This window comes from Aulostomus chinensis, chromosome 8 (genome assembly GCF_037954235.1).
Source record: "Aulostomus chinensis isolate RoL2024-O1b breed Wild chromosome 8, RoL_Achi_v1.0, whole genome shotgun sequence".
NCBI classification, from domain to species: domain Eukaryota; kingdom Metazoa; phylum Chordata; class Actinopteri; order Syngnathiformes; family Aulostomidae; genus Aulostomus; species Aulostomus chinensis.
The window spans coordinates 16057104-16069957 of NC_141327.1; the positions used below are offsets into that span (position 1 = coordinate 16057104).

The 12854-nt window shown below is 41.9% G+C and overlaps 1 protein-coding gene across 3 annotated transcripts in view; it reads right to left on the reverse strand.

Annotated features, from left to right (window-relative positions):
• Positions 1-12854, reverse strand: part of septin9b (septin 9b) — a 71201-nt gene that overhangs the window by 35186 nt on the left and 23161 nt on the right. For all 3 annotated transcript variants that reach the window (XM_086211262.1, XM_086211263.1, XM_086211261.1), the window contains exon 2: positions 5783-6466. In XM_086211262.1, the coding sequence (XP_086067388.1) occupies positions 5783-6466 (684 nt within the window). The remainder of the gene's footprint in view (positions 1-5782; positions 6467-12854) is intronic.

Here is a 12854-nt window from a genome sequence, read left to right on the forward strand (position 1 = left end):
AGATTTCACCTGTCACACACTGCCTCCTGCTGGCTTGTTTAGGAAGCACACTCAAAGTGAAAACAAGTACTGACAGCAAGTCACCAGTTTGAATGTAGGACAGATGGTGTTTGAAGAGAAATGACAATCCTGGCAGTCCCCCGGCTCACAGACTTTAACTGAGTAAATCAGCACATTATTTGACAGCAAAGCCCAAACAGACACAGACAGCAACAATCTGTGCTAAGGTGCAACAAAACCATCGTCGGAAGAGAAACGTTACCATGCATTTGCTGTGATGATATTTAACAGCCAGATCTAATATAAAAATACGAGGTTGCTTTGACAAACAGGTCATTGAGCAACATTACCCACATTCAAACGTCTTTTCATTTTTCATGATTACCGACCAATTATATAACTCTGTGCACACATAGGGGATTCTGGCAATGACAGGCGCTTTATTTGTTTACAAAGATACAGTGGAAAAATAATTTGGACAGTTCTTGTGTAACCTGAGGAGGATCTTGGAGATGAAAATGTTGCAGTGTAAGAAAGAAAAAGACATTTTTTGGAACTCAGCAGAGTATGGACCTGTTTTCTTTGTTTGTGCAATGTATCTGGGTTTTTTTGTCCTGTGCCTGTACATATTTTTGGATGTGCTGTCAATGTGTGGACAATAACAGGAAAACACGCTTGATAACAACAAGATATAACTGAATCTGTATCTCTCTTCCTTATTCTACACTTATGTGAACAAAGCTCTAGTAACTCCTGGAGGTAGAGCTGGTCTTATATCAGGTCGTTCCAGGACAGCTTCCTCAGCTGACATTTTAACTTGTACGACCACTGCTGAGCAACAACAATGTTCTCCATCACAAGACGGGGATACAACAGTCTGAGATCCCAGTAATTACACTGGGAGACTGGGAGAGGTTTGACCTCAGACTGCCTTTGCCTGAACGTGTGTGCGTGCGTGTGTATGTGCGTGCCCTTTCCAGACCTATAGACAGGCAGAGACAAATCACCCTCTCTCCAGACCCCCCTTCCAGAAGGTCAATCCAAATAAGAGACAAATGGCATCATTTGCTCCTTCTTTCATAATGACGACATCTCAATTAGGAAAACAAATGAACTACAAGATAATTTGTTTTTTCTGGCGTTATAAGCACAAATTCTGGTTCCAGTTCAGGACTCAGTCTGCTAAGCTGAAATGAGGATAATTTATTCGGTATTTTTGGCATTTCTCAACAGACCAGCAGTGGTGGAACGTAACTGAGTATGTTTACTTCCAAATGTGAGGTACTTTTCATGCCACTTTCTGCGCCTGTACGTCACCTTTTTGCACTCTTCATACTTTTGCACAAAACGTACAGTATTTAGAGTTACTAACATGTGATGTGAACAGCTTTACACCAACATTATATACATTTATGCACAAGACATACAGGAATTCAAATGATGTTTCTCATATTTCCACGTATCGTACTTATATACTACAGTAATTGTTAATTATATAACACTGCAAAAGCATAACCTAAAAATGTAGGAAATATAATTTTTTTTTTAAATGAGGATGCCACTTATTGTACTGGCCACATTTCACTGTTTTTATAACCCAAAGTTGATGGATTGATGGAGGAAACACTGAGCAGAATGATCCATAATGAAAATAAACATCAATTGCAGTCCTGTACAAAATCATTCAGAATGAGCTCCACCTGAACCAACAGCAACATTAAGACTTTTACTTGTAGTGGAATATTTTGAAAGTGTGATGTTAGTACTTCTACTAAAGCCAAGGGTGTTATTTAGCTCCCCTCTACTCCCGGTGGTTACTTCATTATTTTTATTTTGTGACTGTCTGATGATTTAGTTACTAAAAAAAAGCAGCATTCTACATGTCAACCCTTAATCCATAATCTCAATATCACCTCATCAATTTAATCCATCACAATCTCTCCTTTTCCCAGTGTTCGGTACTGCAGGAGAGGAGGAGGAGGAGGAAACATCTACGGAGTCTAAGAGAGAAGAGGCTTTACTTTAGTTAGGAAAAAGTGACCATGTGACCACAGATGGTCTAAACCACTGTGTCCAGAGATGTCAGATAACAGACTTTCAGTAGTGTATGATGGATTGATGAACAGCAGACCTGCCTGCCAAGATAAGACTGAATACACACAAGCACGACAGATACAATCAGTCTGTCTGCAGCCTGGAGGAGCCTGATTGAGTGTTTCTGTCTGTGTCATGTTGCTTGACATTACTACAGCAATGTTACGCTACTCACCACATCAGTAACATGTGGATTCTAAAGGTTTCTTCCAGCTAAACGGAGCGACATAATAAAATATCACATATTACCTGATGCAGTACATTTTGTGTCACGTGGGCCATTTAACGCGCTTACTGCTGAAGTTCAGTCTGACATTTTCCCTTGGAAACTGTAAAAAAACATTTCTCTACACAACATGATGGCTCCACCAAAGGATCCATTAGATTGAAGAGGCAAATTGACCAATCTGGATTACTGGTTGTTCCCCTTCGGTAAAACAGCCTGTAACCATACTCTGCCCACATTTAGAACTAAACACTAGAAGAAGCTTATTTTTTCTTAGTCATTTTTAACTTCCTTCCTTTATCATTCGCTGAAAAATTTCCTGTCAGGGTTTTTTCTTTTAAATTGTTTTCATCGTAGCTCAAACACTTAATATCTTTATTGTTTTTACTCTATTGTATGTTCTCGCCTCTTTTGTTACATTCTAATTTATGATCTGTGGAGTTTTGTTTGCCCGGTGCTGGAGAAATGAGCTATTTGGTGAGATTGAAGAGACTTTGGAGACTATTAGAGGCATTTACAGCTTCAAGCAGTGCGGTTTGGAATAGATAAATGTAAGAAATTGGCAGCATGTGTTAGTTTCATGGATCTCTCTCTCCCTGTGTGTGTGTGTGTGTGTGTGTGTGTGTGTGTGTGTGTGTGTGTGTGTGTGTGTGTGTGAGTCTATGATCTAACTTCAAGGCCCAAAACATGACACATTTGCTAATCTGTGAACATTTGTGTGTCCTTTTCAAGTTGACCTTTTACAAAAAAACAAAAAAACAAACATCCCGGTGTATCTCAGTGATACTTAGATCAAAGTATGGTGTGATATTTGCGAGGAAGCTGACTGACTTAGATCACATGACCTTTGAGAGAGGAAGTCAACCTCAGCGAGGCTCCACAGAAGGGGCGACAATCCTGCTGACATAATGCGGAAGGAAGCACAGGATACTCGTGCGTATGTGTGTGTGTGTGTGTGTGTGTGTGTGTGTGTGTGTGTGTGTGTGTGTGTGTGTGTTGTAACCACATAAATGACACACGATGTCGTTTCCTCCTGGAACAGTTGAATAGTCAAGAAAGATCGTCATCAAATAGACTGCCAACAGTGTCGATGAAAGCTGCATCAACATGTGTTCAATAGACCAAAAAGTAAAACAAAAACATGACATCACAAGATAAAGTCCACTCAATCTACTTGAACATGTGTCAGTTTCCATTAACTTGCTGAGACCAAGTGAACTCTGCTTTGCAGTAAGTAATTATAGCATAAGATGGCAGTGTAGGCAACGTTACGCAATGCTATAATCAACAGAAAAAGAAGAAGGGGCCGTCTTGGCTAACCACTAGCAAAAAATGGAGCGAGATCTTGCTGTAAGTGTTTTTTTCGTTGTTGTTGTTGGTGGTGGTGGTGGTGGTTTTTTGTGCCGGTAAGCATTGGTCGGTATCTGTGACATGAAGACAAACGTTGAGGGTATGTGCGGAGCTGCCTGCAGCTACAGCTGCTCAGTCACGTGCGTCCAGGCCACCTCGGAGCTTCTTCTGCAAGGGGCTTTCATTTCTAATTTTTGTGTGCACTTTTTTGGAAAAAGGCAAAACCGACCACGCTTTCAACAAGCTTTTTTTGCACATTTTTTCCCCCAATTTGATCTTTTCAATCCACCTTTTCTATGCAGAACTTCAAAATACACATCAAACTACGTTGATAGAAAAATGACAACAGAGGGTTGTTTTTGTATTTTTGTATTTTTTTGTTGAAGTGCTCTTGGTCAAAAGTTAAAGGGTCCCATCTAAGCTCCAGGTCCCTCCAGGCAGGTCACCTTGATGAAGACCTCTTATGGGCCTCTCCCTGTGGGCAAACATGTGACTGCAACCTCCATATTCTCCACAGACGTTGTTAGAAGTTCCAGCGACAGGAAAGTAAAGCACAGAATAAAACAACAATCTGCTCAATAACAGATTGTCGTATTTACAATCCAGGACACTGCTTAAATCAACAGGAAAACTTTATCCTCATATTCAAGCGCTGATTAAAAAATTCTCAGCAGTGCAGTCAATAGTGATATTAGAATATAGAGATTAATCAAACCTTGAACACCCAGTATTCATCTTTAACATGTGTGAGGGAGACAGAAGGCAGCAATATTTGAAAAGTGTGAGATTAAATGGTCTGAAACTATGTGAGAAATTCTGTGTTTGCCCTTTTTACAAGGACACATTTGGCCTAAACATTTACCTACTTCAGCTAACCACAGGAAGAAAATTAAAATCACTTGCTGCGGGCACTAATTACTATTTAACTACAGTTCGACTGTTCTAATGCTGCCAAGGTTAAGCTTTCATCGCATTACCAAAATCTCTCCAGCTCCATTACTGCATTAAGAACAAGCATCCAAATAATACACAGATTACCACAACTACAGACACTCAGTCTGCTGTTACTCGACGGGCCTCCGAGGATATAGACATGGTTACTGGTATTACTGACAGACATGCAGACATCGGATTAATCAAGCAACCCGCTCCTGTTACTGGCTTCCTCTGGTGAGAGATGTGATACTCGGAGTTGTCGGCGGCGTTAGTGGAAAAGGAGCAGGACGATATGGAGTAAAAGATTCAGTGAAATAGAATCTGGAAAATGTGACAAAATCTTTTTTTCTCCCGCTGGGGTTTGACTTGAAACATTCCCACAGCAGAGGATATGAATCAGGCCATCTCCTCATCTCGTGAAAAGGTGGATTTTGAATATGGGATTTGATTTGAATTGAAGTTTAGTAAGATATTACACTTTTTTAATCTTCCTCAACAATCTGGAGCTACCACAATGCTTTGGTGGACCTATTGCCAAGCACAAACCAAGGCTGTGCGCCAGGATCTATGAGATAAACGTTAAATGAGTTAGTGCTAGCGTTCACTTAGCTCCATCCTTTGCGAAGATGTTTTGGTTGATTGCAGTGATTTTGCTCCACTGATCTTACTCATTTATTATAGAAATTACAGGCTGTGTGCCAAAACCCAGAAAGTCAATTTTCTATCCAATTTCGTGTTTCAGTTTATGCTGGCGGGCTCAAATTGTGAGGTTTTTATGTTTGTGTTTTTAATGTTAAATTTAGAGCCACCATCTGGATGATTTTAATCATATTTTATGGGAAGAATTTGCATGTCATTTGCAGTTACCCCAGTAAGTTTCATGTCTGTAGTTCCTTCAAGTACACAGCAATTTGTATTAACGCAAAAGACAAATAATATCAATAAACTTGGAGGAAAAACAAACCCTTCAGCGTTTGAACCCTAACAAGGTTCAGCCAACATGACAAAATGATAAACTGAAAGTGAAGTTTCTCTTGAAGCAATCATGGTACCCAAAGGAGATTATTGCTTTTGAGTTCCAGTGAAATACTATTTCTTTTAAATAAGTGATGAGTTGGAAGATGAGGCATTTCCAGGACATTACTGAACATTTCAAGTTAAATAAGGAAGACTTACTGTCAGGATTAGGGGATTTGCGTCCAGCGTGGCTCGGTGAGGAGCAGCGGAAGGTGGTAACGATAGTGTTGTGGTGAGGGTTGGGGTGGTGTGGGTGGTGCACTGCTGCATGGTGGCCGTTGTTCTCCACTGGTGCTCTAGTGATGCTGATATCAGGTTTACGGATGTCCCCAGGACTGGGGGGCTCAAACTTGCGAGTGTGATTTTGCTCAGAGATCCGGCTGGTCCCATTGTTGTTACTGCTGCTTTCGTTACGGCGAATCACCGGGGAGTCAGTCGGAGTCTTGGCAAAAGTGACTTCCCTCTTGTGGCTCATCTCGGGGGTCTTGGAGTGGCCGAGGACTTCAGGGCGTTTCAGGGCACTGTTGGTTACCAAGCGTGCGGAGGCAGGGCTGGTGGCGTTATCCACCTGCTTGCTGGAAGAGGAGGAGATGTCGATGGAGAGTTCAGACCGGCGGGACACAGGCTCAGGAGTCCTGGAGCCTCCTCCACCCATGATGGAGCGGGGTTGAGTGTAGTTGAGGTTGTTGTTGTTGGTGGCCGGGGAAGCGGTACCCAGGTCACGGTAGTAGATGCTGGTGGGAGACATGGCGTTGCGGTGGGGGGAGTTGGTTGTGCGACGGGAGCCGGGGGAAGAGTGAGATGATGTGTCCACATCCTCCACCTCAAAGGACCTTTTCAGAGCTGCACAAAAAGCACAAAGATAACATATTAGCTAAGATATCAAAATATCAATGAGCGCATTTTAAGGCAGAGTCTCCAGCACGTTCTTTAAAAACTAAATCTGACTCATGCAAATTAATCCGGCTTAATCTACTTTTATGCACCTAGAGAGCTCTGTAGTGGTGACTATATGCGCAGAGCCACTGCCCTATGCCTGTTTTTACGAAGTTTTTGTTTTGTCAGAATATTTCTGGGCAGGGAGTGGGTGAGGTAGGGTGTGGTGTGGATTAAACACAGTATGTACACAAAATTCCTTCCTGAGAAAATGGTGGATGTGCACGGAGCAACAAGAAAAGGGAATACAGCTCTAGTGGCGGCAAACACCAAGCATGTAAAGATTATTCCAGAACAATAGAGAATCTCTGTTTGGGCTTCGACTGATGTGGAGTTGGCCTGTTTCCTGCTGGACAGGTAGGGGCCAAACACTGGCAGTTTGCTCATGCAGGCCAGCGTTTAGTTTGTCTTTGTAGGCATTTAGCGTGTGCTTACTGGCATTTAGCATTTGCTAACTGGTGTTTTGCCTGTCCGAGCCACTGTTTAGCTCGTGCTATCCGGTGGTTGTCCTTGTGGCAGTGACCTTGTGCTGGCCAGGAGTTAACAGTGGGGCATACACTTATGGTGCCCAATCAGCATGTATGCTGTGTTTACGGAACAAACCATTCTGCGGAATCTACCTTCAGTGGCTGCAGGTAATTCCAAACACAAGCTCATTTGTATATGCTGCATACAAAAATAATATTGTAAAATATGGATTCATTCAATCCAATTAAAACAAAAGTGAGTTTTTTCTCCTTTAAAAGACTATGAACGGTATCAGATTACTAAAACCTTGAAAATTGAGGGTGGAGTAGCTGTAGAAGCAATTTTGGTGAAACAGCATACACAAGCATTTGAGGCATACCCATCTAATTTCATTAAAACTTCCATTACTGGCAGCAGCAAGACTGTATAACATATTTCAGGCAGTTCATGTTATTCTGTCATGGCATGGTTGTGTGGTACAATAAAATATGAAAATCTGGGGTTTTACACACAGCCATTTGAACCATTTCGTGACATGTTATACTGCTCTCAATCAGCCAAGAAACACTCACTGCCAAAAGAAAAGAAAAATCTCACAGTTTATGAGCAACAATGAGATCGAGGCTCATCCCAGCCTTTGGTTAGTTGTGACAGGAGAAAATGGCTGCACTGTCCAAGATGAAGATACTGAGGGATGGAATCACCCCCTGGGAAGAGTGCACTGGCTGGAAATCAACATGAATTTGACTCCCATGAAGAAGTTGTAGCGTGGAGCCAGTGGCCACGAGCTGGCGTCAAAATGACACACCACTGGACCAGTTTGCTCACGCACACCCTCAGCAACATCTCCTGTTTCCTCCAATCCAAAACTCATTGTTGATTATTTAATCTCAGTGTGGCTTGTGGTGTGTTGGCGTGTGTGTCGTCCTGTGTAATTCTTCTTAAAGTGCTTGTAAAAATGAATTGTTGTAAAGCGAGCGCACCCGTAGGGAGGAGGACCGGCCCCTCTTCCCCTCTGTTAGGGAATGTTGAGCTCCATACAATCAAATCAAAGCCATTGCACATCAGCCGCTAATCTAATTTACTATTATTAACTGCTTCATTCCAGCATAGTGGACATTTGATACAATTTACCCCCTAAGAAAAATTCAGGCCATAGCCAAGATCTTATTCTTTATCTGGAGCTTGTCGGATACACCAAGGACACTCTTGACACCTCAAGAATAAATGGATCTGCACTCTACTCTTGGTCCCCCCCACCACCACCACCACCACCAACACCAACACCCTGCACACACTTTATCTCCATTTCAAAGCATGGCTACCTTTCATCTCTGTGTTCTTGGTGTTCTTGCTGGGGCTGCTACCTCCAGATACTTGCGCAGTGATACGCGTTAAGTATTAAAAACTGTTACGAAACACACACTTTTCCCACACCCCTATTGCTTATTTTGTATGAGAGTTCATTATCCAGTGATCCATTATATCATTATAGATTTAGAGAAATTATACACAATAATAAACTTGCAATTTACAAAAGTGGTGTCCAAACCCACATAGCCACTGGACTGTCTCTTCCTTAACCCCGCTTTCCCCCTGTTTTATGATTGCTGAAAGGCAGCCCAAGGCAACTTTCGACACCGGCCAGAGAAGAAGTCAATCCGCCAAAATTGCTCTACAGCCTTCATAAAGAGATGAATGCTGACTTGAAATGAAGCGACATTCATTTCAACCTCCAGAAGACTCTGACTCTCACTGTAGACTTTGGTAACATTTTCAAGCTGAATGTAGGAGGGATATGATGAACTATGTCCACATGTTTAGTCCCAGTAAAAGAACTGAACCTGGATGTTTTCTTCAGTGACCTGTTTCATAGACTAGTATTTTGGTTCTTTGTTGCTTTGTGTTTATACACCCTCAGACGCGGGCAGCGAGGACTTGAGTGCTTTGCTCTCAAGCAGTTTGTTTGTATTTTAGAAACTGTGCAGTCAAGTGTATATGATTTAAGAGCAGAAGTGAATTTTTACTGTGCTTTCATGTTGTTTGGGAACATAGAAGAAAAAAGCATTCGGGGCATCTCTGAGATGATGGCGCAACTCGTGCAGTACAATTTAAAGGATACTTTCCAAAGGCTTTTCCATGCAGTCAGTTTTATTGCTTGATTCTCCTTTCTTAAATTCAAATATAGCAACATAAAAATACCCTTTTGCTTCCATCCAGGATCATGAATACCATCAGGATAGTGGAACAATATGAGCAGTATTCCTGATAGAAATGATGGAGTATCATTCCCAGCAGCATTCCCAGACCACAAGCAGAAGACAAGAGGTGGTCCAGTCTACCACAGAGGAACCTTGTTACCAGCAGCCAGGAGCTTCGTCTCCTCACGTCCTTTACAACATCGCTCACAACCTCTAGTGTAACAAAACCAAACAAGGAGGCAGCTGTATTCTAACTTTTGTTTGTAATACAAGCCAGGTGTTAGGTTAAGCTGCCTCTTTATCATCATCATCACTGTCTCTCAAGGACACCCCGACCAATGAACACAAACATTCAGTATCATCTCGGCCCAGATGCACGAGGCTGGAGGGAGGAAAACAAACGCACGCATTCAGGAGGGAAGTGAGACTGCAGCGGTTTACAGGTCAAGATGAAGTCATCGCTTACCGTGTTTTCCCCGATATTAGTGGGACTGACACGGTGAAGTGTGTCAACACACTGCTAGATTTCAGAGTTGAGATTTTGTGGCACTGCAGTGTCGTAACTGACATATTGTGCTCCTTAAGTTACTGAGGATTAAAGTTAAACTTAATTCAAAAGTGATGAATGGCTGTTCATGTATTATGATTTCATATGAGGCAGTACTGAGAGAGCCTCAGCCAGGGAGGCGACATTGATACAGAATACGAACATACAGCAGTAATTGTTCATGGTACAGTCTTCGTCCTCCTGCTGAATAGTTACAAAATAATTCTTCTGAATAAATGATCCAGAACACGATCCCCAGAGGCTTTGAACGTAGCTCTCCAATCAAAATAAATTGGCTGTATGAATTTCATCAAAACGTGCAAAAAGCTGAAATATTGGATCCAAGTTCCAGAATACAATCAAGATAATTTGCAGAAGCCAATACTTTCTTTCAACCTATTCATGTGAACTTAAGGCATCAGACGGAAATTCTACAAGATCTATAGTTTTATCCAGATTGCCTCCAAAAGTTGATCATGTGTTCCTTATAATATTACCAATCTTTCAAATGAATCAAATCCGAGGTATCCTGCTGAAAATAAATCTGAAATAAATAAACAGACGCGCTGGTGATCGTCCCCTCCACATTCCAGAAGGCTCGGATCAATTTCAAACTGGACAACAAACTTTTTCACAAAAATGTGATGAAACTACTCTTTTTTTAATTAAAATACAGTGTTAATTACATAAACGATCTGCTGCCCAGTCATGTGACTCAAATGGAACACGTGATGAGTTTGCATTGATAGCTATCAGATAAAAACAAGGGCGTTCATGACTAGAGCGCCATAAAACAGAGAGAGTTGGACATGAAGGACCTTCTCAATAAAAGCTGGGTTGTTGATGTTACTAAGGGCTCAGACCATAATTGGTGAAGTCATAGCCTTGAACTCCTAATTGCACTTGCAATAGTACAGTCAGACAATCAGGTAATAAGTCAAGCGATCAAGGCAGTTACTCTGTCAAACACCGGTTATATAAAACCAATTTATGCACAATGGAGCTTATCTGATGTCAATGGCCGCAAAGTACAAGTCGATGTGGTCAAACCAGGAAAAACAAACCACATTTGACAAGACAAGGCCGGCGATAGAGTTTCACTCTAGGTAGCCATTCTGCTGGGTCAGACAAATCCTTAATGCTACACTGTCAAACACACACTTCCTTCAGCTGCCCACTGATGGTGTCGGGGAGAACCAATGCTGACAAGGAGCAATACAATTCACTTTGTGGGATTTACTGTGTGGTTCGCTCCTTGTCTGGCCGACACCCTGAGTCCAGCCCAAAGGAATTCTGGGAGTATTAGAGGTGTTCAGCAAAGAGGGAAGCCGTGAGATAGAGTAAGTTGGTGCAGACGAGTCCAGGTTGTACAATTTATGGTAGAATAACAGATGTTTAAAGGGAGGATCTGAACCCTTATCAGCAACGGACAATATCATCGTTGAGTTAAAGTGGGTGCAAACAAACACACACACACACACACACACACACACACACACACAAAGTAATTCAAGAAGCTGTTACATAGTTCGCCTAGTGCTTGGCTTCAGGCCTCAACCTTTGACAGGTAAAGCCTTGATCTGTTTCTTTGATCAGTCACGAGTTAACTATCCGCTTCATGGACAGATTGATTTACATCAGTGAAGGAATGAGGAGAGGGGCTGCATTCCACTTTACACTTCTCACACACACACACGCGCGCGCGCACACACACACACACACACACACACACACACACATACCTTCAGGAGGTTACGAAAAAGGGAGCTTAAGGAGGAGAGAGATTTGGCAACCTTCATCTATGTAAGTTCTTACTATATGAATCACACACACATCAACAAAAAGGAAACAGAAAAAAAAGTGTTGTTTTTTTTTCAAGAATGCAGTAGACTGGTTCTTCCAGTAAATTAGAGGACATGGCGATAAAAACGACTGCAGCTCCATCTGCAATTTCTGGGTAAAACATTACAAAAAGAGTATATGAACTGAAGAAATCACATTCCACTGTGTTCTCCTGGCCAACGTTCTGCCACCTGTCATCATCCAGTATAAACTGCAGCGAACAGCACCACTGAGAACTGTTAAGAAAGTGTTGTATTTATGCACATTATCCACTTGAACCAACTAAAGAACACACTGGCCTCTTTCTTTGCCACATTTAGAAAATGTGCCTGCACACACACACACACACCCCCACACACACTCCGTTTCAATGTTAATTTCCTCTCCGTGTGCACATGCCACACTGTAGCAGCAACATGGCACCTTTAAACAGATGATCAGTCCAAATTACTTGAACTCTCCACAAAAATTCAGTTGCGGTTGGCAAACACAGAGGGATTCTGTGTACCACTCAAGGTCCCTCTGAATATATAAATATGGGCTTATTCTCAAGTGACTCATAGGTTTACATTTTGAAATATTAAAATATTGTTTGTAGTTTCTACGATACTTTCTTTCCATAACAGTACCACACACACATATTCAGGCAAGACTTGTGCATCTTTAGTGTGGTCACCAATTAAACTGCTCTTCCCTCGCCCTGTTTATTTCCCCTTCAGTGCGAAGTCCCTGGCATTGTCCTGGATGGTCTGGGACAGAACGGAGTTTTACTCAGTCGTGCCATTCTCAAAAGATGTTTCTATGCTGGATGGAGATGCTAGAATGGTCCATGCTGGCAATGGAGTCTGGTTCTGTTCTGATCTCTCAGTGGATGTACATTCCTTCTGGCCTTAAACTTAATTTGTCCTGTTCACTTCCAGCTTTACTGCCTTGGACACCAATCAATACAACAACTACCACTACACCTGTAATATTACAAAATACATCCAGGAAAGTCTGGCAACTACAGACCAAGGCTGCTTCTTGTACTTTCCATGATCTAAATGTGCAATCCAAAACATTAGTTTCAGGATTTTGGTTGCCAAATCATAAACCCATAGTAGCCAGGAAATACTCGAAATGAAGTTGTTATCGTGAAGCTGGGACCAGTAATGCCTGTGGGAAATAATGGTACTCAAAGACAGACAAAAAGGAGGGCGAAATGTAGAAAATGCTCACATAAAAAAGGGAGAAATCT